This window comes from Vanacampus margaritifer, chromosome 16, assembly GCF_051991255.1.
Source record: "Vanacampus margaritifer isolate UIUO_Vmar chromosome 16, RoL_Vmar_1.0, whole genome shotgun sequence".
Taxonomy (NCBI): domain Eukaryota; kingdom Metazoa; phylum Chordata; class Actinopteri; order Syngnathiformes; family Syngnathidae; genus Vanacampus; species Vanacampus margaritifer.
Window position 1 is genome coordinate 10,003,468 of NC_135447.1, and position 26,648 is coordinate 10,030,115.

The window sequence follows — 26,648 nt, forward strand, 5'->3', positions numbered from 1 at the left end:
GTGGATGTTGTGTAGTAAGGCGTTCTCTTTTCTGCTACAAATGTCAGGTTGTCCAACTTATTATTATTAGCAATTATGTTGTTTTACTTGACTCCAAACATCTTCTTTAGAGCTTGTCCTCATTTGGTTTGTGACGGAGCAATCACGTCATTTTTCTAATCAATTACAACTACAAGCTTATAAAATTATGCCCACCATTACAAAGTACAGTAGGCCTATACTGTATATATCAGTGTCAATCAAAATTTGGAATCATTATATTTGTAATGGCTCAATTTCCGATAAAGCCTGGACTTTCTTGTTATAAAGGTGTGTGGTGAAATTGTTGATCAGAATCAGGATAAACAGTTACAATTTGGCTAATGAAAAACTATGTAACGTTATTTTGTTCATGCATATTTTATTCAAGAGTAAAAAAAAAAAATAATAAAAAAAAAAGCAAGAGAGAGATTTGTCCCATAGGGCATGCTTACAATGTGTGTATCATTTAGGAAGTCAAATGCCAAAACATATCTCTAGAGATATATATTTAAAAAAAAAAAATGTTGCAAGATAAAATCCATAATATTTGTCGAAATATGCATGTAGACCATACAAGAACCAGAACAAGAGGAAGGAAAAGAACCATAAGATTAAATTGTAACAATAATGGTAATATCAGCAGTAAATAGAACCAGTACAGTTTCTCGTTCAACGCAAGTGTGACACGTGATTTTCTTGGTGTCCAATTCATTTACATCTGAAAACCATGCTATCATGCTTTGGCAGCCTGAAAGTAGCTTTTCACTGAGATTATATTCATTCACACTATTAAACATGTTCTGTATACCAGTACAACAGAAATATAAACAAGGCTTCACACCTGTGAAGGGCATCCCTGCATACAATGACTCAATATAAAATTAAAAGCAGTGGTAATAAATAACATAAATGAAAAAAATGGACAAAAACAAGAAGGAAGCCTATTTATAAAATTTATAAAAACAAGACAAATGAAACAACAAATTGAATTTAATCATAAAATAATTCAAGTATACTATTTGAATCACGAATACAGTATCACAATTATAATCTCACGTTACAATTAGGAACTTAACTGCATGCATTGATGCGTTCCGTACCATAGATGCTGTGTTTGAAATCACTGTTTTGTCCGTCCTGGAGTCTTATACTGTACCTTGACCTTTAGAATAATGGAGTAAAAAATATTTGTAAAATGTGTGAAAAGAAATGTGTTTCTTAAAGTTTGGGCTTCCTACTTTAGTGACTTTCTAAATTCTATAAAATAAATAAATAAAAAAAACAAGCAAACAGTGATTCCTTTTTATAACTATTAAATTGCAGGAAGAATTTTTTAATTTTTTTTTTAAATCACAGTGAAGTTCCACTGTGAGGTTGGTCATTAAAAATAAATGACCCACCCCTCACCCTTATAATTTAAGATTATACTATACATTTATGCATCTTTAAATTTGTAGAATTCTCGTACTGATAAAATTGTTTATTTAGCTATTACACATTAAAAACTCAAATGTGGGGCAAAATAACAATGTGGCGCTAATGCACACCTGAGTGACAGCACGCATCTCGAGCAGTGCTGGACAAGCAGGATATATTATAAAATCCAAAAATCTCTTCTCTTCTTCACCTCTGTTATCCGGTCCTATGGCAACGCAGGCGTGATTGCTGAAGCTTCTTCGGTGGAGGAGGATGCGTGAGTGATTTTTTTTTTTTCTTCTCCAGAAAGTGAGGATGTGCGAGGTAATGACATGCGTTGTCAATGTGAGCACAAATAATGCTGAGAGGCAGAAACGTCTCCTTGAAGACGGCCTTGATGAAAATAAAAATTCAACTCTTTTCACATTCTCTTCATAGACACTGTAGATGCCAAGGAGATTAAGTCTCCCACCCACCCTTTTTCTGCCCTCAACTCCTCCGAGTTGCTAGGAGATGACTGGCGGCGAGTCATGCGGAGGTTTAATCTCACACTGCAGTGACTTTTTAATGCTCAAGAAAATATCAATACAAGGTAAATAAATAAGATACTCCACCTTCACACCTTGACAGATGATTTGGCAATTGTTAGAGGACGTTTGTTACATTTGTAACTTTTTCAAAAAGGTGACTTTAGATTCCATTGTAATGTTGTGGCAATATTATTCATTATAATTTATCTGTGACACCTTTTGACTTTTGTCTCCAAAGACGTCCACGTAACCAAAAATGGTTTGTAGACATTACTAATTAGTAGAGATTATCATTATTTTTCTTTGCTGACTGGTTAGGAAAATCCACTGCCTCATAGTAGGTGTTTTGATGTAATACTCTCAAAACAAGATAAATATCCTCCAGCTGTGATTTGATACAAGCATAAAAAAAAAAAGTACAATTATTTGCATGGCACGGATACTGAAATGACGCCTTTTGTCGGTCGTGTATCACCAACACAATGTCCGACTTAGTTCAGTCTGTAATTGAGCAGAGGGAGGGAACAACAGGCAGACAACTTTTAACCACGCTGCAGCCCCCCTCCCGACCTTCACATTCTGTCACCAAATAAATGACCTTTCTTGCTCGTTTTACATTTGCTGCAGATCACCTTCTGTCTGTCTGCTGTGGGCCCGTTTGTGTTACTATGTTCTGAGGCCTGAATTTCGATTTGGCAATGTCTCACTGCATTTGGGGAGGGGCGGGGGGATATCTGCAAGGTCGCAGCCCCCCCCCCCCCCGCCCCCTCCCTCGCTATCTCCACCACAACCACCACCGTCACCAAGCGAAGCTCACTGGATGTTGCTGTTGTCATCCGTGCCGTTCGCCTCGGACATGTTCATCTTTCCCATGGAGTGGCCCACGTGGTTGACGCCGTCCCTGCGGGGGGGCATGCGCTCGTTGATGCGGTCCAAGCCCTTGGCTTCCTCGAAACTGGTGATCTTGTGCTGGGGGGAAAAGCCACGGATGGCTGAGGAGGAGAGGAACACGACACACAAACGTCAGACTCACATTTGTGTTTGCTGAGACACATCTTGCATTATGCATGCGTTATTATTTACTGCTGGCATAATTCTTATGAGGCTGGATTTACACTGCAGCGCCAAGAGCTCAGTATCAATTGAATGCCTATTTACATGATTGTCACACAACACATGAAACAGCCCAAATTGCATGTGCAGTTCCTCATTTTGACGAAAATCTGTGAAGCAGTGACTATTATACCCTACATAACATAATGAATACAAAATATGCATGGCATGTGCAAGAACCGTATTTGTCAACTTCAACGGACACTTGACTCATTTTCAGCAGTGAAAAAGTTAATAATTTGTCCAGAATTAATATGATGCCATTTTCAATTGACAGCAAGAGTAAAAATGAGTTTTTAAACGTATTAATTGTACATGAAAAATAATGATGTTATCACATTTATTTTGGACAAAATATTACATTTCTACTGCTGAAAATGGCTCAATGAGTCAAGTATCCTTTTCTTAAGGTTGCCATCCTCACATTCTACACTGTAGCATCTGTGACTTTGAATGTGTGTCACTTTAAAAAGATGGTCTGTTGAGTGACATCAGAGTCAGCGAATGAGTATAGCGTTGACCGTAATAATAATAATAATAATAGTTATTATTATTATTATTTGTCATTAATTGCACCAAAAACCAGGTGCTATTTTCACCTGTTGTTTATAGCTTATTAGGCCACAGACAAATTGGTCCGGCCCACTTGAGTTCAAATTTGGGTGAAAGTGGCCCCTGAATGAAATGAGTTTGACACCCCTGATCTAATGAAGTCTAACACAAGAGTCTCTCATCAAACTGTATATTGTAAACCAAAAAATAATGAGATAATTAATTAAAAATGGAGGACTCTCTGTGCAATACAATTTAGTCCTCGACCCCTACACATTTTAATTGCAATGGTTGCTTTATTGGATTTGATTAAATTGTGCAGGCGTACAAATCTAAAGGATAACTCTCATTTGTGCTGAGGTGTCTTCCATTAGAGGGATGTATATTGTACTTTTTATTCCTGATTTGCAAAGGCAACACCTGTGATACATTTCAGTTAGCATGATAGCAAAAGATGCTTTTTCCACCGATGTATTTTCGCAAAAAATATGGACGTCCAACCAATTATGGACATCGCAGATCAGGTTTCCATGGAAACAGTCTTACATATTTCTAAACCTAAAACATGGACATGTTTTCCCCCCCGAGTCATTTAACTCAAAGTGTGTTGACTGTCAGCATTTCTAAACGATGTCGTCTCATACACGCACCAATTGAAAAGCAATGTTTTCATCAATTATGTGTGAAATGTTGTTTGTGTGGTTGAGAGGTGGAAGGAAGATGGAAGGAGGAGACCCATATGCTGGGAGGATTTGGGAAGGAGGAAGGAGAGGGAGGGTCGGAGGGGGGGCGGGGCTCACACAGGTTTACCTTCTGTGTCCTCATCACTGGGCTCGATGGCTTCAATGGCTTCGATGGTGGCTGGGGGAGGAGGAGGAGGGGAGCAGGTTACTCCGGATAAAGCCATGCAAATGTCAAAAAGGCAGCCCCGCTTGAAAAGGCAGCTCGGTGTTAGGTCGGATGCAAATTCACATGTTCTGTAGCAATGGAGCCAAACTTGGTGGGACGCCATGCATTGATGTGGCTTGGAGAGAATCGGTGTCAACTACAGGTCAAAATCATCAAAACGTGGAGACTAGCAAACCAAAAGAGAGAGCGTGGCAGGGACACATCAATATGGAACATAATGGACTAAATACTTTCAACTATTTGACGTTTCTGGTAGCATTCAAACTAAATCCTAAGCTTTACAATTCTCAGATTGTAGAGAACAGTTGAGAAAGTCCATTAAACAAAGAGAACAGTTGAGAAGCAGTATTTTCATCAATCCCAAATATTTTGGAGCACTTACATTCTTCTCTTATTTCTTCCTTGTCTCACATCTACAATATGTTCCCTTTTTAAATAGCGCCCCGTAGTGTTCAGACTGAGACACCACATAACCAAAATGCCTTGTTAAAGGCTAAATTGAAGTTAAAGTTGTGGCCAGGCTTTTAGAAAAACATTTGGAAGTTATAACGCCAGTAATGACAATTTGTAACTCAAAAAAGTGTTTCCTCTTTAGCACTTGAAGGTTATATTTACCAGCTCCACTCATTTCCTACTGAATTTGTTTTGATGTTTGTTGTGCGAAGTGCTAACCCGATTTGGACAATTTTTGGCATTTTTAGCCGTGACATTATTTAGCATTGTGTATCGGTGCTTTTTGTGTGTTTACAACAGCTCCATTACTTTCTCTCTTATTTGACATTTTCCAAACTGTGGTATTTTATTGGACATTTGTCTATAATTTCCCCCCCCCCCCCAACAAGGAGCTGGCCGATGTCCATTTGGCAAGGAATGCATCCCAGAGGAGATGTGGAGAGGGACGAGCGCCAAAATTAAAATGATGTCAAGTGAGATAGAGGAGTAAATAGGACAGGAGAATTGAATCTTCCCTTCTTTGTGTGTGTCACCAACAGAAACACTATGAACTGTTTGTTTACATTCAAACTCCGTCAGTGACGTCGTACAGTGTTGCAAACTGTGAACGCGGAAACAATTCAAGGTCATAGAAATCTACCATCCCAGCACCCTCATCACCAAATACAAGGAAACCATGCAAACTCCTTTCTATCTTATAAAAAAAAAAAAGTAATCCACTGAGGTGATACTTAAGATCCTAAGGACGGATGTCTACGAAGAAATTTTGTTGAAATAACCGGTAGAGAAGAAAAGCTTTTGAAAATGTAGGGGACAGGACAGGAGTCTCATCTCCAGCCTTGAACTTACCACTCTGCAGCGTCTGTTTGCCCCCAGAGAGAACCCCGCTCGGCAGCATGCCGGTGGGCGTCAGGCCCTTGAGCGTCAACACATTTTCACTCTCCTCTCTGCAGGTGTCACAGATCAGACAGATCACATGATCGGAACTGCTTTCAAATAGGTGAAAATGGTGTCCTTCCTGGGACTGTTAGCACGTATAAGGCTTAAGGACAATTCTTCAATTAACATATCAAGTATGTGTTTCACACATGATTGGTATCATTTATTAAGACAGAACAATATATCGGAGACTGTGATTACCTGAGGACTGAGAACATTTTGGCCATTTTCCCAATAGCACGGATCTTGTTTCGAATCACCTCCTTGCGTGCTGCAGCTGCGTTGGCTGTAAAGAAATATATACGTGAGTCCAGTTGATGCTTTTTATTTGTTTTTGTTTTTTTAACACTACAAACACTCTGACTTCTATGAGTTTTTATTTTGATACATTTGAATTTGCACATTAGTTAAATATTTTCTTTTGAAACATTTGGATTTACAGAACCTCATGGACAAATGAAGTGCCATGAAGCGCTTGTAATATTTTTTGACTCCTCTAGATGGCACTCTGGGTTTAAAGATGCAGTAGAAATTCAATCAATTCAATAAATCAAATTCAATCCAAAATGTAAACCAAGAGCACCATCTAGAGGAGTAAAAAAAAAATGATTGCAAGTGCTTCATGAAGCTTCATTTTCTCAACACAAGTGAAGAAAATTCAGAGATGTATTTCTAATGATGATTTTTTTTTTTAACATTTATATTTGGAGTTAACAATTCAAATTATACATTTATAGGATTATCATTTACATTTACCAAATAACATTTAGATGTAAAATTTACTAGTTGAATTTAACCAGTTGCTATAGCTTTATGTTGACAAATTTTGTTTTAACTGCAAAAAAGCACCCCATCCCCCAACCACCCCCACCCCCTTTATTAACGCTAAATGTGACAAAATGTTCACCTTTTCAGCGTGGGCTACTTTACAAATGGAACGACATCATGATTTTTAGACCTCCTACAAAAGCTGATCTCATTTCACAGTGCATTTGCAAAACACGCCACGTTGCATTTCATTTCCAACAATGTTAAATTTGACAGTTACCGTCGAATATCTCATCTTCATCATTCATTAGCTCGTCGTCGGAGCATATACTCAACACATTCACCAGCATCTCTGTGACTAGGGGAGAAGGAAACAGAGCGTAGGTAAGAGGTTTGGTAATCGAGCAATGATCCATGGAGGCAGCAGATCATTACATAAGCACAAGTAAAAGCAGCAATGCAGAAGCCCGGCACGCTCCGTACCTTTCTCTCCAACAAACGGCAGCGACCAGGTGAAGACGTCCATGAAGTTGGGCAGCCAGTACGGATGAGGCGAGCAGTTGAACTGTCGGATGTTCATGACGTTGTTTTCGTATTTGAGTACAGCAGCTGGAAGAAAAGCAGCAGTGGGTACTTCAGTTGAGAGTGGCATTGATCAGCTCAAAATGATGCTTGTTATGAAGAGAATTGCTAGCAAACTGTGCTCATACCTTAATTTTTTTTGCTCATAAGTCAAAGCAAAAAAAAATAAAATAGGCCAAAGCACTGCTTATTACTGAACGATTAAATTATATTGCATGAATGGCAACAGGTAGCTGCCATCTAGTAGAAGAACATTTAAATATTCTGCTTATCACTATACCTCGCTAGGGTTGATTAAATAAATTATTTGTAGTAAATAAATAATCAGTTAGGAATCACTACTGTAATCCAAAGAAGAATGTAAGATATAAGGAAATGTATGTGATTACTTGCCCATAAATTTCATGGTTAGAAATGATAGACAAATAGACGATTATTTTTTGTTGTTGTAATTATTCTCTGTGTAGACAATGATGCACACAAAAAAAAACTCTCCTGTCGACATGTAAGCAGGAAACGAGTCAGCCAGTAGGTGGCATAACTGAGGCCAGGTACTGCTGACACGGATACAACAAGAGGCAGAAAGCCACATGGAGATTGTCAGCCTGCCTACAGTCCCTCCCACGCTCCCCATATCCCACAGCCAATTGCAAGCAAGGCACAAGATCTGAGAGCACCAACACACGGGGGGCTTCCTGATGTATTCCTACGTCTTGTTCGCGAGCTGTAAGCCATTATATTGCTGCATATGCTCAAAGGCCGCAACATTAGGTACACCGCCACAATCTAATGAGCGCTAATATAAGAGATGCGTTCTGTCAGATCAGAAACGATCGGGCGCAAAATAGAAACACATTCGGACAAAGAGGCAAATGGAGCCTGAAATTGAAATACAAAAACAATCAACCGATGTCCTCACCTTTGTTGTTGTAAACATCCAAGTAGTTTGGTGCAGAGAAGATGGTGATGAGGGACGGGAATCCTGTGGTCTGACTTTTACGATACATCCGGTAACTGGCAGGGAACAACAACAACAACAATAAATAGCATATTTTTTTGTTTTTTTAATACACAGCTTGGCCACTGTGACAACTTACCCTGCATCTTGTGCCTCATGTGCTCGGATAATTGATAATAGGTTATTGCTCTGTAGGAACTCACAAACAGCTGGATAACTGAAAAAAAAAAGCAACATGAACAAATATTAGATTTTTTTTTTTTTTAATAAATAAAACTGAATTTGCATACTGTGTACAGTATCCCTACATTTTGCTATGTTGCAGCCTTATTCCAAAATGCCAATTCTTTGTAAATGTCACTTTTGGTGAAAACGTATTGGCCCCAACATTGACCTCTGAGGTACACCACATGTTATTTCTAAAAACTTTGACTCATACTCCCCCAGCCAATCCATTTTTTCCCCATAAATTTCATATTGTTTCATAATAAATTAATCAATCAGGTTAGTGATTGTATATCAACTAAGTAGTGGATGAAACAAAATGTATCACTCATAAATATATTAATGAAAGACTTAGGGAGGATGATGCAAGCGCATGGGGGGGAAAAAAAAGGAATCTTAACAGCGATCCAAACAAGACAAAATAGCCCAGCAAGCGGCAGTCACAGCTGCCTGCCCTAGAGCTTGAACCTGAGAGAAAATGAAGCACTCCAATCACGCACATCATACTACAAATAATAAAAGACTGCAGTGTGTATAATACTTTTCAGTGGTTAATGCAGGGGTCTGCAACCTGCGGCTCAGGAGCCACATGTGGTTCTTTAGTTTCTCTCCAGTGCTCAGTGTGGATCTCTAAAAACAGTAAGAATTATTACTTCTTCTTTTTTTACATTCTTATTTTTCATTTTTTAGATAACATTCTTTGAATGAAATGAATTAACAATTTTGATTTATAAATTAATAATTAAATATATATATTAAAAAAAAAGCATATGATTTTTTTTAAATACCTAAAAATGTCCAAAAAGTAACCATTAAAAAGTCTAAAAAGTAAAAGTAAAAGCAGAAATTTACCATAAAACATACACACAATTGTCACAAATAAATCAGGAAATTAATTTTCATAAAGGCAGAATATAAAACATTCAAAAAGTAACCATAAATTACCACAAAATGTCTACAAAATTGTCTACAATGTGAGAAAATTGATTAGAAAAAAATGAAAAACTAAGTAATAAATTACACACAAAAATCCCAAAACAAAGGACGAAAGGTACCCAATAGAAGAAAATGAATTTCAAAGTATTGGATGCTGTATATTTTATTATGGTACGGTTATGGTACGCCTCTAATTAGCAGTTGGGCCCTCAGTTGGTACATTAGAATGACACTAACACACTGTTTCTTTCATCAAAATGTTTAAAGGTTTTGCGACTCCAGACAGATTTTTTTTTGTTATGTATCTGGTTTAAAATGGCTCTTTTGACAGTAAATGTTGCTGACCCCTGTTTGTTTGTTTTTCCAAACATATGTATATATGAGCAAAAGTATGAATTTAAGAGCAGGGCCTGCAGTGTGTGGTTAAGATTCCGACAGGAGAAAGGCCTGATAATTGCGAGGCTGCATTATGAATATGATGCAGCATGTAGAAGCTCTTAACACAGCTGTTATGCAACACTGTGAGAGATGTTATGTCAGTTAGAAACATCTTCAACCCCTTGGGTTTGAAAGAAAGATTATATATTGATGAATAATGGCTTTGTTTCCATGTTGTCCTTTTTACGTTGTACTATATAACCACATTCAAAGAAAGACGGACAGACTGATCTTATTTCTGGCATGATCTGTTGTTTGTATATCACACCGATAAGAAATTGTTACAGTTGGTATTGTTCACATCTTCTGGTATCAGATAGCATGGAGCTAACCCAACTAACATTTAATATAAAGTATTAAAGCATCCTCCGAAAAGAGTGGCGGCAACATGACACGTTTTATTCAATTAAGATTATTTCGTATGTGAATATTCATTTGAAATTAGTTTATTGAGTTGCGTTCCACTTTAGCGGTATGACCAGACTTTGGTTGTTTGAAATGACACTGGCTGAATGTTTCCTTCCGAATGACTCAAGTGACTAATTGACTTTACACTGATCATCATCAATTGTTAAAGTCCAGTCACTTTCTAATCTAACGCAGGCATGTTGCACATCATCATCCTCTCCTCCAGCACTTCCCCGCCGCCCGTCCGCGCAGCCCTCAAACTTTCACAAGTCTTTGAAATATTTAAAGGCTCCGAGGTTTGCGCTGGAAGGAAAACAAGGAGGCTGCTGTGCCCCGAGCACCTGGCGAAACTGTGCCATCCCCACTTTTAATCTAGGTCACATGGCAAACGTTCCCAAGGTGGCCCATATATAAATGACGGAAATAGCTGCGTTCACATGGATACGCTCGCTGCTCCACAATGGCTGACAGTGAGCACTGACCAAACACTCCAAAATGCTGGAATCAACAAGTGTGTGTGTGTGTGTGTGTGTGTGTGGGGGTGGGTGCAATTCAGATTACAAACAAGAGCATTGCATTTATTAGAGCTCATGTTTTTCCTAACCTATTGGTCCTGAAAAAAAAAAAGCATATTAAAGCAGGAAATAAACATCCCAAAGTACAACATGTACTAGATTATTTTCTGTTCACTCCAACGGTTTCTATTGATTAGTCAGAAAAAATGCACGCACACACACATTGCCTGCCTGCGGCTCACATTTCTTCTCTCCTTTGTGAAATTATGTGTCGGTGAGCCTGCGAGTGAGAGTGAGAATTCTGACAAGTGGGAATGAGCGAGAGAGAGAGAGAGAGAGATGGAAGTTCTGTGTTGCGAACACCCTCTTAAAATTAGTCCGTTAGGCCGCTGGTCATTGCCTTTGTTTGTCTCGAGCTACAAAATGTATTTTACTTTTGTGATTTAATAGCTTTTAACTTCATTTATTCTTTTTTTTTTTTTCCTATGACAAATAACATGAATTTCAATACTTCAGCTACTTTGTTAAAGTCACTTTCAGGTGAAAACATACTGGTCGAAACATTGACCCCTGTGGGACGCCATGCATTATATCCAACCTGAACTCTCAATGAAGTAAAAAAAAAAAAAAGAGAAGAAAAAAAAGCTTCTTGATGTAAACAATGTACTGGATATTAGTTATAACATTTTAAGCATGCAGTGATGCTCAAGTTACTTTGTCTGTTATGAATATAATTGAATTTTCTACAAAATTCGATCCATGACAGAACCAATTTCTAATCCCTAAGAAAAAATAATTTAATATATTAAATATATATATAAATAAATAAATAAAATATAAAATATTTTTTAACCTAATTCCGGTTACTTAATTCTGTCTGTTAGCGAGAGCCACTACATCGTGATAACTTACATTGATGTTTCTGCATTTGGCAATTTATTATTATATTATATTATTGGTATGGGATTTTTTTTAATGGGCTTTAGGTGAACTGATGAATACACACACGCTCGCACGCACACACACACACAGAACACACACATACTCACCCACATACAAAAAAAAAAATATATATATATATATATATATATATATATATATATATATATATATATATATATATATATATATATATATATATATATATATATATATATATATATATATATAAGTGTGTATATGTATATATATATGTATATGTATTTAAAAAAAAAAACATTTATTAAATTTTTTTTAATTGATTTGTTTGTTTGTTTGTTTTTTTTTAAAAAGGAGAGCAATGATGATGTCAAATCGAATGAACAATACTGAGCTTTCCTGAAAAAAAAAAAAGAAAAAATAATTACCACGGAGTCTTAATTTTCCAAGATTCCTGCGCTGACAAAGATTAGCGAAACAGGACTTTAAACGTCATCTTAACATCTTAAATATGTTTTGAAGTATGTTTTTTCTTCCTTTTTCAAGAACAATAAAGTTGCGACAAATGAAATGTACTCTAGTAGAAGAAAGTGTCCAAAAGCTTCTTCTTTTTTCCTGAAATAGGAAGTACACACTGTAACAGCAAAAGCCAAATCAGACACACGTGACATTTAGAAATGTAGAGTGTGATTTTATGCGTATTGATTTTTGGAAGGTGGCATAATACTGCAAGCAATGCTTGTTTTGAGTGTCATGCTCATGTACGCCACTATGTGAACTTGCTTAGCTAAGGTGAGATCAATATTGTATAATTGTATCATACGTATTATTGATTGACTTTTCACATAGTTCTCCCTCCTCCCATTAAGGACTTCTTGTATTTAAGGAAGCGATTGTGTTGCATTGGTCATCGAACCCAGGAGATAGATAGGTTGGACAGCAAGGAGGGAGATACTGAATCTATACAGGTTGTCAAAGCAAAGGGACAGAGATGGGAAGGACGTGCAGGGTTAGATGGAGGAAACTGATGTTGATGATGTGGCGACCCCTGAAGGGGAAAACCCAAAGGAAAAGAAGAAGAAGCTTATCATAGTGATGCACGTAGATTGCTAATGCTACATTCAGGGTCGGTTTTATGATGAGATTTTATGATTGATCCTGGAACATAGAGGTAGGTCATGTTGAAAAATAGTTCAGTTTTAATGACTAAAAGTAGCATATAGGTCAATTTTCTACTCACTTTTGTGGCACACATTGACATCAAATACAAGAATTAGATCTCTAAGGCACAAAGTGAAATATCAGCACTTAACCCTTCTGTCCCACTATTTCATCTGATGAGTCATATTCTTATACAATTTACAGACTTACATATTATATGAATATATGAATTTCAAATCATTCTGCACATCTTGACCTTGAGTTATCAACTCAGGGTACTCTGAGCCTCCATTAAAAAAAAGTTTCCAAGACGCTCACAGGATCAACTCATTTTACTCATGTAGCATGTTTTTGGTTTTATAATAATTCAAGCTCTGCATTTCCATTGGATCCCAATGCTCATTTCTGTATCTTTTTACTGCCTGGATGAAACTTTGCACAGATGAACGAACAGTTTGCAGTCCATGGAAAAGACACCCTGGAGCCCAATAATTGACAGAGCACATAACTGTGGATCGTATTCCGAGCGACAGAAAGGAACTCCGACTGAACCCTTATTTCTGACAGCGCAGGGGTGAGCTCACCTGTAAAAGTAAGAGCATCCTCGCACCGTGTTGTGGCTGAAATATTCCTGGGTTTTCTCGTTGCCAAAGTCCTCCAGAGGATCCGACCACAGCAGGTCACACATGGGCCCAAAAGCCGGCGGCTCCTTGAACCGATCCAACTGAACACAGGCAGACGGAAATTCTCAATTCATGAGACAAAAATGATCAGCCGCTGCCATGTCCCCCGCAGCGGTCTTACCTTTTTAATATCGTCTAAGGTGTGTATTTCAGGTGAGAGTCCGCCGTGGACGCACAGAAACTGTTGGTTCATGAGCGCAGCCAGAGGAAGGCAGTCAAATGCATCCATGGATGAGTCGTAAACCTGCTCCGAATATTTGATTTTACCTGCCAAACAAAGGATGGAAAGTTAGCCGTATACGTGATGTCTTTGATACACTACGGCATGGACAAAAGTATTCAGACAACTATTCCTTGAAGTGCAAATGGAAGCGTTGAATGATGTGGAATGATAGTAAAGAATTAGGTGAAATGATATTAGTGAAAAACATTGAAAATCGTTTCCAAGGTGAACTGAATGAGCTTAACGTTTGAAATGTAGAATGGGAACCAATTGTTCCATGTGTCATTAGAAATGAATGGGGTCAAAAATTCATAATTATGTGTAATGTGGAAATGTTTTTGCACAGGTAAAATATATTAGATTGAATGTCAAGGTGAATTGAATGAGCTTAACACTTTATGAATGAATTTTGAGTAGGAACGATACATGCCCTAAACCCGAACGTACCCTCAAAATGAGAAGGGAATTTTTTGTTGGTGAAAAATGTGGCATTTTCCCGTGTGAGAATTAGGGGGATGTTGAAAATTGATTCCAAAGTGAATTAAATGAGCTGATCGTTTTAAATGTTGAATGGGAGTGAATTGTTGAATGTCTCATTGGAAATGAATGGGAATTTTGGGGTGAAAATTTTTGAATTGTGGGGAAACAGTGAATGTTTGGAATGAGAAAAACAATAGCCTGTGAAGCGTCCATCTTTGGAATATGTTGAAGTTGAAATGGTTTAAATCGGTTGAGAAACGTAGAAGTAGTTGAAGAATAAGAAAAAGTACAGTAACATGTTGTACTTTACAATTAGTCTGAAAAAACTAAATGCAATGCATATGACGAACACTGAGGGGTACTCACATTCTTGTTTGAAGGTGAAATATTCTGTCAAATGTCTACATTCATGATTTCCACGCAGTAAAAATAGTGTCTTTGGATAGAGAATTTTCAGTGACCAAAGATATAAAACACACTGTTGAGACAATAAAGTACAATAAATTACAAAAAAAAACAGCGCACATAGTCTGCATGATTTCCCAGCGTGACAACGTTTGCTTCACCTCAATACTGAAGTAGCCGCGGTCAACGTAGTCCCCCAAGAACAGGTAGCGCGTCGTGGCTGGTGATCCTCCCACTTCGAAAAGCTTCATCAGGTCAAAGAACTGCCCATGGATGTCCCCACAAACTGGAAAACGATGCAAAGGAAAAGACATTTGAAGGGAGCTTTTGTGCTTACATTAAGTCAAATATTGCATGGAGTGATTCCAATTGCAATATCGTACAAGCATGCTGCGATGACAATGCAATATTTTGGCATGAACATTTTGCCCACATTTCAAAGTGGCTACAATTTAAATGTCTGAAATCCAATACCAAATTTTACAAATTGAAATTTAACAAAAGAAATTGGTTCAAGAAAAGTTGTGCTAAAAACATTATTATATAATTATTCCCAATTCCCTTACTGTCTATAAAGATAGTTTTGAAATTCAAACAAATCCGACATTGACTGGCATCTTGAAACAGACTGTTTGACCTCAAATGTTCCAATGTAACATTTCAAGGACCCTAAAAAAAAAAGTAACTTTACTACCAATGACTGCATTTTTGCAAGAAAACCTACATTTTGATGATGAATAGCTAAACTGGATGCGATTTTATACTGAATGTTCTGTAATGTACACTGGAAGCTGCTTAGTCACCATTTGCTGCTGCGCACTTTTTCACAATTCATCTTGCTTCCTCATGCCTTCCATAAATTATATTACTGCACTGTTATGTGGAGTCTGATCGTTTTCAGAAACGATCCTGGTGGTTCACGTTTTCCCCGCACAATCGTGTTTCAGGGATGACAAAAGAATCTCTCTCAAATGGGAAAAATGATATCAATTTGTGCTGTCTTCACGGCCACAAGAAGAAGAGATGTTTATGGTTTTAGTCTAAAAGGTTGTTGGCCATCGACGAGAAGCAAAACATTTGAAAGCGAGTTGTTTTGTTGAGTCCACATTGCAAAGCAACATCTCATTTCCTTGCGGCCTTCAATTTTTCATTCTCATCTCTCTCTGTCCCCCTCGCTCCCGCTCACCCCCATCGACTCTCTCTTTTGCCGTCTCCCCTATCAGCTCCACAGTGGCCTTCGCCCACTCAAAGCTCCGAGCGATGTGCGTGGGAGACCGCTTGTGTGACTAAAGCAATCAAATACAAACGCGCGTGCACGTACGAGCGCGTGCATGCAAAATCACGCAGATAGCTGGCGGGTCACCTTAAAGGATGAGGTTGCAGTAAAACAAACAAATAAACGACAAAAACTTTTTGACATATGTTGTTTGAAACTCAGTTGGATTTAACAGTAACACGAGTAAAATTATATGTGTGTGTGTGTGTGTGTGTGTGGGGGGGTCGTTTTTGACCCCCTCTTCTGCCTATAACTTCATCTGAAAGAAAGCACCCACCGTACCCGAGGAAAAATAATGACTGATGTGACATGTCAATCATTTCTTGCGCACTAGAGGGGCCCACTCATATCAGGTACTTGTTTACGTTGGCCTTCAGGAGTTTTGTTTACATTACGGCGGGATAATCCAAAAAGGTAATATGTCACCTTTTTTTTAAATTTTGAATTGATTGTAAATAAAACTTCAAACCAATTAGGATTATAATAACGCACCATTATGAATACGTCATGCTACCAATGTAGAAGCTGCGGCTAACATTAGCTTCTTTACAGTGCAAATGCTAGCTTATTATTACTAGCACTGCTATTTTGTTGAAGCTGGATCAGCGACTTATTTCACAACTAAGCACCTTTATTAACTCATTTACTGCCAATGACGGCTATAAACATAAAAAAATTATTTCAACTCTTTCCATTAGTTAAACATTTTTTTCCACTTTTGTTAACAAGAATATGAAAACCTAGATTTTTTTTTATTGTACATTTTAGAACAGATATTAAATTTGTGATTAATCGCAAGTTAACTAGTGAAGTCATGAGATTAATTACGATTAAAAACTTTAATCGCCTGACGCCCCCAATTTTTTATAATATTTTCTTTCCTTTTTTTTTTATTCATTCACTGCCGTTGATGGCTATAAATGTCAAAAAATAATTTTAACTATTTCTATTAGTTTAACATTTTTTTCCCCACTTTTGTTAACAAGAGTATGAAAACCTAGAATTTTTTATTGTACATTTAGAACAGATATAAATTTTTTGATTAATCGTGAACTAGTGAGTTAATTAGTGAAGTCATGCGATTATTACAATTTTTTTTTTTAAATAACCGCCTCTTGCCCCTAATTTTTAACAATCTTTTTTTAAATTGAATTTATGGCAGTGAATGAGTTAAATGTTTGAGAACCACTCAATCACATTTGTGAGGGGTGTGACTTTGGTACGAACCTCAAGTGGGAGGGGCTTAGTGATGTGAGTCAATTTCAAAGCTGCAAACTCCATCTTTAACTCCGTAAACATCGACATTTTAATCACGTGTTTTTCGGCATCTCGTCAGCCAATCACAGCCCACCTTCAGAAACGTGAGCCGTGATTGGTAGTTCTGAGCCCTGAGCAACTGTGATGTCATATCCAGTTGACAGCACATGGTAAAATGGCCGCCCCCTGAGATGGATAAAAACGGTTGGATTTTGCTGCTTCACTCAAATCCCACAAACACAATATTAATCAGAATGCTGTGTTTAGACTAGTGGGGCACATACAATATATTATTATCAAGGATTTTTTTTAATCGACACAGTGAGTGGCTAAATATACCGGTCAGACTTTAAAGCTGCAAAACTCCTCAGGTTGAGGAAGTATATCCCTTGATGACTGTACACCCAGAATAAAAATGTCTTTCTGGCATGTTCGGCTTGGAATAAAACTAGGCCACAACTTAGGTTGATCAGAGGGAGACACTGGCAGGCTCAGACGCTGCCAACATTTGGAAATTTAGCAAATGCCTCTCAACTTGATAACTGCGGGTAGTTGCAACAGACAGAAAAAATGTCACACACACTCTGTAGCTGATTGACACTTATTTCACCTATCAGTTTCCTGATATCAAAACTACCTGTGACTGGAGCCTCAATGTCCAGTATAGTTTTCTCCTGGCGCAGGATTGCCGCTCCTTCGTTGATGATTCGCAATGCCACGGCTTCTTCCACACGGCCTTCCTTGGTAAGGTGGGCCTTGAGGAGATCCACTCGAGGCTTCCCTTCACAGTCGAACACTTCCTTCATGGTAAGGCGGTGGCTTAGGGGGAAGGGGACAGCTGAGGACAGAAACACGGGACATCAAATCAATAGGGGCACTCTTTGAATGCGATCAGCAAAATGAGAGTCATTGCAAACTCCACTCAAGAGCGAACGAGACGGATAACCATGAGAAAAGCTTAATGCACATTTGGCCGAGGGCAAAACAAAGTCGCTACATACATTTGTTGTACACAGTATGTGCAATCTATTCTAAAAATATGGTTTATTTAATATGCACAAGGACAATAAATCCATTTGCAGACTCAAACAGTAAATTATTCACAACTATGGCTGGCACAATAATTCTCCTAGAATATGTATAAATAAAGATGTGTTTTTCAAATGGTGAAATAGGCTGCTGGATACTTCCTTAGCTACTCATGCACAACCTGTCAAGATCCTGTATGGATGAAGTTGTACAACCATAATGTAATATACTTAAATTAGGTCTTGGTTTCTTCACTTACTCACATACTTAGGGCAAGGTCGTCCTGGCCTGAAACTAACCATTATTTTAGTAATCAATTAATCTGTCGATCACTTTTTTGATTAATCAATGAATTGGATTTTAAAAATGTTTACATTTTCATTCCTTTTTTCAAAAATGGACCGATCCACTTAATGGGTCAATTTGAGCCAACTTTCAAGGTTTTTTTTTTTTAAATATAAAATGAGCCAATTTTTTGACCCAAGTAAAGCATCTAACCAATTAGTATGAATTGTTTTCTGCTGAGAGACCCATTTCTTGACTCAAAGTTGGGTAAAATTGACCCAAGTAGAGGATCGGTCCATTTTTGACCCATAGTTGAGTTATTTTTGACCCAGCTGTTTTATTTTTTTTATATATAATACATTTAAAATCAACAGTGCACAAATTAACTCTCTCAAAAAACAGTTGGGTCAAAAATAACCCTAATAGGGTAAAAAACGGACCAACCCAACTTTCTGAGTTATTTATTTAACCACCAAAATTAGGTCAAATGAATAACCTACAAAACAACACAAAAAAGGGCTGCTTCATACAAGGCAACACTAAAACACTGTGTTGTGATTTTTTTTGTCCATTTTTTTGCACCCTTAAAACTGCTGGGTTATAAATAACCCAAATTTTGTCACAAATTGGGCTGATGTGCTACTTGGGTCAATTTATCACCATTGTTGGGTTGTTTTTGTACAAAACAACACATTTTGTGTACAAAACAACCCCAGAATATTTGGTTGTTTTGAAGGAAAACAACCCAAAAGTTGGGTTAAATTGGTCCAAGTAGTGGGTTGGTCCAATTTTTGACCAAAATTTGGTAATTTTAGGCACAGCAGTGGTTAGTAAGAGAGTGGGTGATTTATTTGACCCAAAAAGCTACCCCCCCCTTTTTTTTTTTTATTACCCAATTTGGTTTATTTTTGACCCAACTGTTTTTCAAGTACATGATTCAATTACTGGTTTGGTCGTTAACGTGAGGAAAATAGTCAAAAATGTACACTAAGCATTGTTTTCCAACGTAAAAGCAATCAGTCCGCTTCCATGGAAGACTACAGAAATTTGAGATTAATTGCAGAGGAGCTCAAATTCCAAGCATTTGGATAATTTTAAATGAAAAAAAAAAGATATCTAAGCATTTCATCGATTATCAAAAATAATTATCAATTAGTTTGATAACCGACTAGCTATCATTATGAGCATTATGTATGTTGGATTGAAATTGAACAAATAGACAAAAATACACAAACAGAAAGAAAAAGTGACTGCATTTGAAGATTTTTTGGAGCTCAGGAAAACCCTCAGCTAACATGCCCATGTCCTCAATTCATCCAACACTTTCCCCACAATGCAGAAGACCGTGGCCATTAAAATGCGCCAGTCACCTAGCCAACAAACTGGCTGCGAAAAAGGGATCATTATTCTGTGTCAGGAAAGGTTATTTATTCGATGTGGAGTTGATCCCTGCGCGCTGTTGACGACAAGCTTTCAGGCTCCGTGAATTGACGTTAATCTATAGATCATCAGGCTTAACGGAGAGACTCTTTCGACACGAGGCCGCTGTAAATAATTCAGATTAACGGGGGGGGGGGGGGGGGGGGATGAAACAGATGATCGTGAAGTTGCAAATACCTCTGCTGATAATGCGCATTTACCAAGTCAGCAGAAGTTTGCCTGCCAGATTTTCGCCCTGCATCGGCGAGCCCTCGGCGGTGCCAAGTGAAGGGAAGAAAAAGGAACGTGTCTCAAAGCTTAAAGTGAACATGATCAACATGCTCTTTAATAATGAATGCTTGGCTAGAGAACTCTCAAAGTCGCCGCTCCCGGGATAATGAGGCAAGAGCTAGCAAGTGTTTTTAATTGGAGGAGGAGGAGAGGGGCGGCGGGGGGGGGGGGATGTTCACAGTGTGCAGTGTGTATCTGTGATGACGCTTTGACACATTTAGCAGCACACATTCTGCATTGTCAACACACACACAAGTGTTGGAAGTTTGACTCGAGTTGATGTCATCATTGAATTTGGACTTCTTTGGATAACGACGCAGTTTTAAGTGACTGGATGAGTCAACCACATGACAAATTAAAGGCTGCATGCAGAATCTCCTATTTTTCACGAGGCGCCTTATAGGGAAGAAAAAAAAACAAACCCAGATGCAAATGGCGTTCAATGCACACAAACACACAGCCCGATGTACAGTGCAGAGATGAAAGAAGCTGACTCCGGCTCAGGCGCCCAAGCAGTGGAGTCAAACTATGAAATACTGTATGTTGCCGGGCAACAGCAGCAGCAGCAGCAGCTGACTGCTGGAGTCGAGCCAGTGCCGACACAGAAAACTACATTTGGCGTTCTCATAAACGCTGCTGGAAAAAAAAAGCACATCAACGACTGTATCGGAGGAGCTTCGCTGTCACATGATCACGTTTTCAAATTGTGCAAGTTAAAGACACCGTAAGGGCAGTGGTGCGTTGCTAATGAGCAACCTTGAGTTCAGTCAAGAAATGCTGAATGGCTTCTTGGCCACGTCTAACGAGGGAGTGCGCATTTTTGAGAGATCCAATTAACGTAGACAGACGTGATGTGTTTGGGAGGGAGCAAAGAAATGTGAATCGCCAAATGACCAATGAAGGGTCCAAGTGGTGTTTTTTGGCATGTGCAGTATGTGCGGCCCGCACAGAGCAACATTGCTAATATACGGGGAAAAAGAAAGAAAAAAAAAACCTACATGTCAATATCTGTGTTTCCATAATAGTTTTTCACAAAATAAAAGCAATATTTCTACAAATTCGCTTTGTGGGTGTTTCCATTTAAGAGGGTTTGGTTTCTGGGTCGTAATTCTCGTAACGTCCTGTCTGGCGAGAATTTCGCGTAAAATATCATGAGATGTTCAAGATGTTTGTTTACGTGAAATGGACTTTCCCACACATGACTAGGCAGGGATCACACAAATCGTGGAAGTGCTAAAAAAAATGTGTTTCCATTGCTTTTTTAGGAAATACTTACATATCGAGCACGAATGTTCAATCGATACTACTTTTTTTTCAGACTGATAACAGCACTCAAATCTTGAATAGTCACCGATACCAAGTACTGATACCAAAAAAACAAAAAAAACAATGACAGATGATTTTAAATCATCTTTTTTTTTCAATTACATGAAATTAATAGCAAATTTCTATTCTTCTAATTTCTAGTTCCTGATCATAAAACAGCCACAAAAAGGCTGCCAATACTGGTATTGGCAGGCCTTTGCGAGTACCGATACCTTGGATCGACCCACTATCTTGTATCGGTATTCACCCATTCGTAACACCAACACCACTCAAAAACCACTTTATGAAAGCGTAATAATTTTTGGGTGATATTTGAAAGATTTTACAAGTTTGCTATTGTGCATTTCTGAGGGCAATGAAAGCCCAACAAATGCATCGCATTGCATTTGTATTAAGAATTTGAGAGCCCTTGTGGAGTTCAACCATTTCCCAAAAGTGTGCAATTCAAGCTAGGACCGCCCCTGGATGGGCCCCTAACTGTGGATGACATTTTTTTTCAGTTGAGAATTATTATCTTCTTTAAAAAAAAAAAATCCATCCATCCGTTATCTGAACTGCTTATCCTCATGAATTCATTACTTTCATATCGTTTCAAAATGAGCTATTTTGATGAAAAAAAACAAAACGTATTTTACACACAATCTGAGTTTAAGACTTGCTGTAGTAACCGCCCTGAATTTGCCTCCATTCCCCGCAAAACAGTGCTAATCATCCCCGTACAAAACAAAGTGCACAGACCGGCAGATAATGCCTTCAGATTGTGTTTCTTCTGTCACATTAGGACGTGGAATTGAAATAAGAGATGCTGTGAACTTGTAGTAGTTTCACTTGCGGGGATAAAAATAACTGTCTTGTCGTCAGTAGTTAGCTACACGGGCCACATACAACCACCGTCTCCACTCATCAAAATCATCTGCTTTTATCACCTAAGTGACACAATGGTGCTTTCTGTATCCTCCTTTGGCTTTTCGAGACTGGAAGGACAGATTGAAAACGTAAAAAGCATGACATCCAAGTACGATTCTATTTTGTTAGAATTAGTAGCATTGAGCCATTATGCGCTTATCTTAAAAGCATTTTTAACGTACTGTTACCAAATCAAATCAGTCGGGCAGCTATACAAATCTCCATTATGTACCTCAGCAAAATCTAATACTGTACAATTCAAAATGAACATATGTTAGCGAGATTGATTGATTTAGCAACTGGGAAGGCATAAAATATGAATATACTGTAAATAGCTCTCATGATGATGTATGGCCGTTCTACAGCAATGTACTGTCAGCCATAGTCATAAACATCGTTAAATAAAAACCTTTCTGATAGTGTCAATCAAGCCTGAAGATTATCATCCACCTGAAGGCACCGTTTTTGACAGAGCTTGTCAACTGGAAGCCATTATGAGCTCAACAGATCGCCAGTTTGATGCAATAGACGACGTAATGAGACGTGCTTCTGCAAAACATCAAATTGAGGGGATTTTACACAAATGAATCATGCGCCTCCAGCACAAATAAAACGATGTGTCAGCAACTGTGTGACGAAGTTAGAATGTCGGGGAGCCCGTTTTATTGTATAGTAATAACAAACCCCAGTGTTCAGTGATTCATCCAAATCATAACAGAAATCTTTTTTATAAGACATCATTTGTGGAGAACATTCTGCCTTCATCAATTGCTCCGTGATACCAAGTCAACGTATGACTCGGGGCTTTGGAGAAATGACCAAAACACAGAAAGCAGGTGAGCCTTGATTCGTTGCGTGACCTGAGCAACACGGTGTCATTTTCAGTTGACAGCATGTTGCAAAATGGCCGCCCCCTGAGATGGATAAAAACGGCTGGATTTTGCTGCTTAACTCATATTCCACAAACGCAATATTAAGCAGAATGCCATGTTTAGACTAGTGGGGCTGCATAGAACCTATTTTAAAGAAAAATTCTCTCTAGCTCTCTTTTATATGTTTTGATGTTGATGAACTCCCCTTCATTATATGCCTTTTTAGCCTTTGAAATGTTCTAAGCAAGTACATTTTGGGAACTTTTGGAAATTCCTGGTTGATGTTTGCATGGAGTAAACTGAAGTGCCGCTGAAGCTTTGAAGCCTTGAAATGATGCCTGACATAAAGCATGTGTTAAAAATGCCTTGTGTTCATCTTCATGTTTTTGTTTTGCATTTTCTCCCTCCCAAAATGTGGTACTCCGACATGAGAGCCGCATGAAACTGGCCAAAGAACCAAGGGGAAAAAACAAAAACAGAACAAAGCAAACAAAAAAAATAAATACAGTGGAGTGTCAAGATTGCATCTGCAAAGAGAGCAAGGCATTTTTCACACTTAACATTGGTCAAAAATTTCTAACAAAAAATTACGCAACACCATCGTGGGAACTGGCCAATACTGTAATAGATTTGTGCCCCCAACCCCCCCCCCCAAAAAAAAACATTAAACCAACAAAAATGTACAAAGTAAATTTCCTCTTTTCTGTAACGATATATGATATACTTTTTTTTACTAATAAAACCTCAGACTCGTTTTGATGAACACTTACATGTACGTTATTGCACTTTCATGTTGGACTTTATACCGATCGGCCAGATCAGATCGGACGATATTTAGCATTTTATGCAAAATCAGTGATCGACTGTAATGTCTTAATTTGCTCGATCGATCAATCACATTATTGGTCAGCTCCAGGAGATAAAACATTACATGTTGGTCAGCATTTTTTGAAGATCCCCCCCCCCCCCATGCATTTCAACTGACATCAATTAAATGTGGGTTTTCACTCATCGTGGGCCGGGCCAGTACCTTTTCCCCACTAATGGCGGCGGTCGACTGTAGAATAATGATAAAAGTTTTCTTTATATTGCACCATCTTCTGATCGAATCTGTGATCGGTTATCGTTTTCTTTAAAACTCATTGATTACTGATCAGCGGAAAAATCCTTTTCGTGTAACTTATTTTTTTATATGTGTAGGCATTACTTGGAGTGAAAAGACGGAGAACCAATGTCTTATTAAAACATCTCCAGTGCTGCCATCCAAATTTCAGATCAGTCTTTGCACAAGAAGACTCGCTGTCGCCTCAAGTGCAAAAGTTGCTGATGCTGACTGAGCTGCACTCAGCCATCGCTGTAATGCTGGTGAATACGTTGGTGTACACCGAGCTGGTCCGTGGACAAAATGAGCCTGTGCTAAATGAGTTATGGCACAACTGTGAGCGCTTCATCATCCTCCACTGATCGTACTTTGCATCCACGCTGATGCCCTGAGCCATCAGCAGCCTAGCTTGTATTAGCGTACAAGCAAGATATGAGACAGTAAATGTGAATGTATAATTCCATGCCATCTTCTTGTTCTTCCTCCCTGTCAAAATCCTGCTGCATCACTGCCCCATCTTCGAGCAGGAGCTCAGCATTCAGTTAACACCCCCCCCCCCCAAGCCACAGAGCTAAGACACATTCAAATGATGACAGCTGAGAACAAACATAAAAAATACATGATTACGTTTTTAAAATTTATACTCCCATAACTCCCTGTGCAGTCGTGCTCGTTGGAGTTCGTGTGAGCTGACTAGAAATAGCATTGTTTGTCAACATTTAAGAAGAAGAAGACAAAAAAAAGGCAACTTGCCACGGATGCACGACTACGAGGATGGGGAGGGAAAAAAAATAGAGGCCACGTTCACGCCATGGCACAAGAAGCGAAAAGCCAAGATGTTATGTAATATCTCGAGGCAAAATGAAGGCTTTTTTTTCTTTCTTTCTTTTTGGTGCTACTACTCACATTTCACCATCCGATCGGCGGCGTTTAGGACGATGTCAGCGTTGGACATCTTCATGGGCAGTTTGTGGCTGTCTTCGAGTCTGGAAACGCTCCCTCTCTCCCGAACCCGCTAAAATACAAGATCAACTCTCAGGGCTGCTGCTCCGAATGCAGTTGGTGCTGTGGCATCACTCGGATGGTGAGGATGCGGCCCCCCTCCTCCTCCTCCTCCTCCTCCTCTCGTCTCTTCCTCCTCCGTGGGTCGGAGCGGCTGCACCCGGGTAGGACTTGATGCTGCTTCCTTCCCAGGCTCGGGTGGATGCTGGATGTTGGAGAAAGCTGGATGCGGTGTTAAGCTGCTGCTGCTGCTGCTGCTGCTGTGGGGGAGGATGCACGGGAGAGGGAGGAAGAGACAGCAAGTGAGGAAGAGGGAGGGGGCTTTGAAGGGAACTCCCACGCAAATTTTTCACCAGACCGCCGGCCTGATGCTGCCTTCTGAAGGGGCTGCCCCCACGCTCGAGCACGCATGGTCTGAATTTGGAAATGTTCGATACGCATGAAAATAAAAGCACAATCGGTGGTAAGGTTCCTACATCAATCCATCCAAAGTGCGAAATATAGTATTTTTGTAAACATTCTGTTAGAGGTAGAGCACGACGAGATCGACGTTCATGAGCGAGCATCACGTGACTTTGTTGATAAAGAGCGGTGCCGTTATCACACTAGGCTGCCGGGGTTTTATTATTATTATTATTGAAGATGAAATGTAAATACTGAAATTAAAACATTAATGATGGCTTCAGTGGTATCTATCCCTTAAGGCAATCGTTTTAAGGTGGAATGTCGACATTGTGTGTTAGTTGTACTGTAAAAGCGATTGCTGCGCCCCGGTTGCAATTCCTACATGTCACCACTGGAGGCTCCCATACAAACGGAAATGATGTTCCAATTCAAGAGTCACCCACAAAAGAATACAGTAGGTTATAAAGTTTAAAGACTAAATTCTAAAAAAGTTATTATAGCTATCGGTAGGTGCCATCACTTATTTTGATGTCTTAGATAGGATTCCATTGACTTGTGCAAATTTTATTTTTCAAACCGCTGGAATAAGCTATAAGTGAACACACACACACAAAAAAAAAAAAACACAAAAAGTACAACCTCACCGTTTTATATTAACAAATGAAATGTTTATTAGTGGTTTGTGTTGTCATTGTTTTAAAAGTAGTCAAATATGTGGAGTTCATACAAAACTCAAAACTAATTTTTTTTGTGACAATTTAGTGCTTTAATTCAGTCATTAACCTTTGGTAAAATTCTATTTTTTTCTACAAGAGATATATATATATTTCAAACCTAAAAAAACT

At 38.6% G+C, this 26,648-nt stretch overlaps 1 protein-coding gene across 2 annotated transcripts; it reads right to left on the bottom strand.

Moving 5' to 3' along the window:
• Positions 1–380: 380 nt before the first annotated feature.
• LOC144035782 (protein phosphatase 3 catalytic subunit alpha-like) lies at positions 381–25,855 on the bottom strand. 2 transcript variants are annotated; one of them, XM_077545716.1, is made up of 14 exons: positions 25,303–25,847; positions 17,804–18,004; positions 14,795–14,919; positions 14,595–14,706; positions 13,647–13,792; positions 13,427–13,566; positions 8,381–8,458; positions 8,203–8,297; positions 7,185–7,310; positions 6,982–7,059; positions 6,135–6,219; positions 5,844–5,941; positions 4,443–4,493; positions 381–2,959 (listed from the first exon to the last, which is right to left on the bottom strand). In XM_077545716.1, exons 1-14 carry the CDS (start codon positions 25,355–25,357, stop codon positions 2,781–2,783), a joined length of 1,569 nt encoding a protein of 522 aa, XP_077401842.1. In that variant the 5' UTR covers positions 25,358–25,847; the 3' UTR covers positions 381–2,780. The 2 variants fall into 2 exon arrangements, with proteins under 2 accessions (XP_077401842.1, XP_077401843.1); XM_077545717.1 differs by lacking the exon at positions 4,443–4,493 and having other exon boundaries at positions 25,303–25,855.
• Between the last annotated feature and the right edge of the window lie 793 nt (positions 25,856–26,648).

Coding starts and splice junctions, on each gene's coding strand:
- LOC144035782 (XM_077545716.1), bottom strand. CDS start 25,357: ATGAAGATGTCCAACGCTGACATCGTCCTAAACGCCGCCGATCGGATG. Junction 13,567..13,646: donor CCTTAGACGATATTAAAAAG/GTAAGACCGCTG, acceptor GCCTGTGTTCAG/TTGGATCGGTTCAAGGAGCC. Junction 7,311..8,202: donor GGATGTTTACAACAACAAAG/GTGAGGACATCG, acceptor CTTTTCTTCCAG/CTGCTGTACTCAAATACGAA.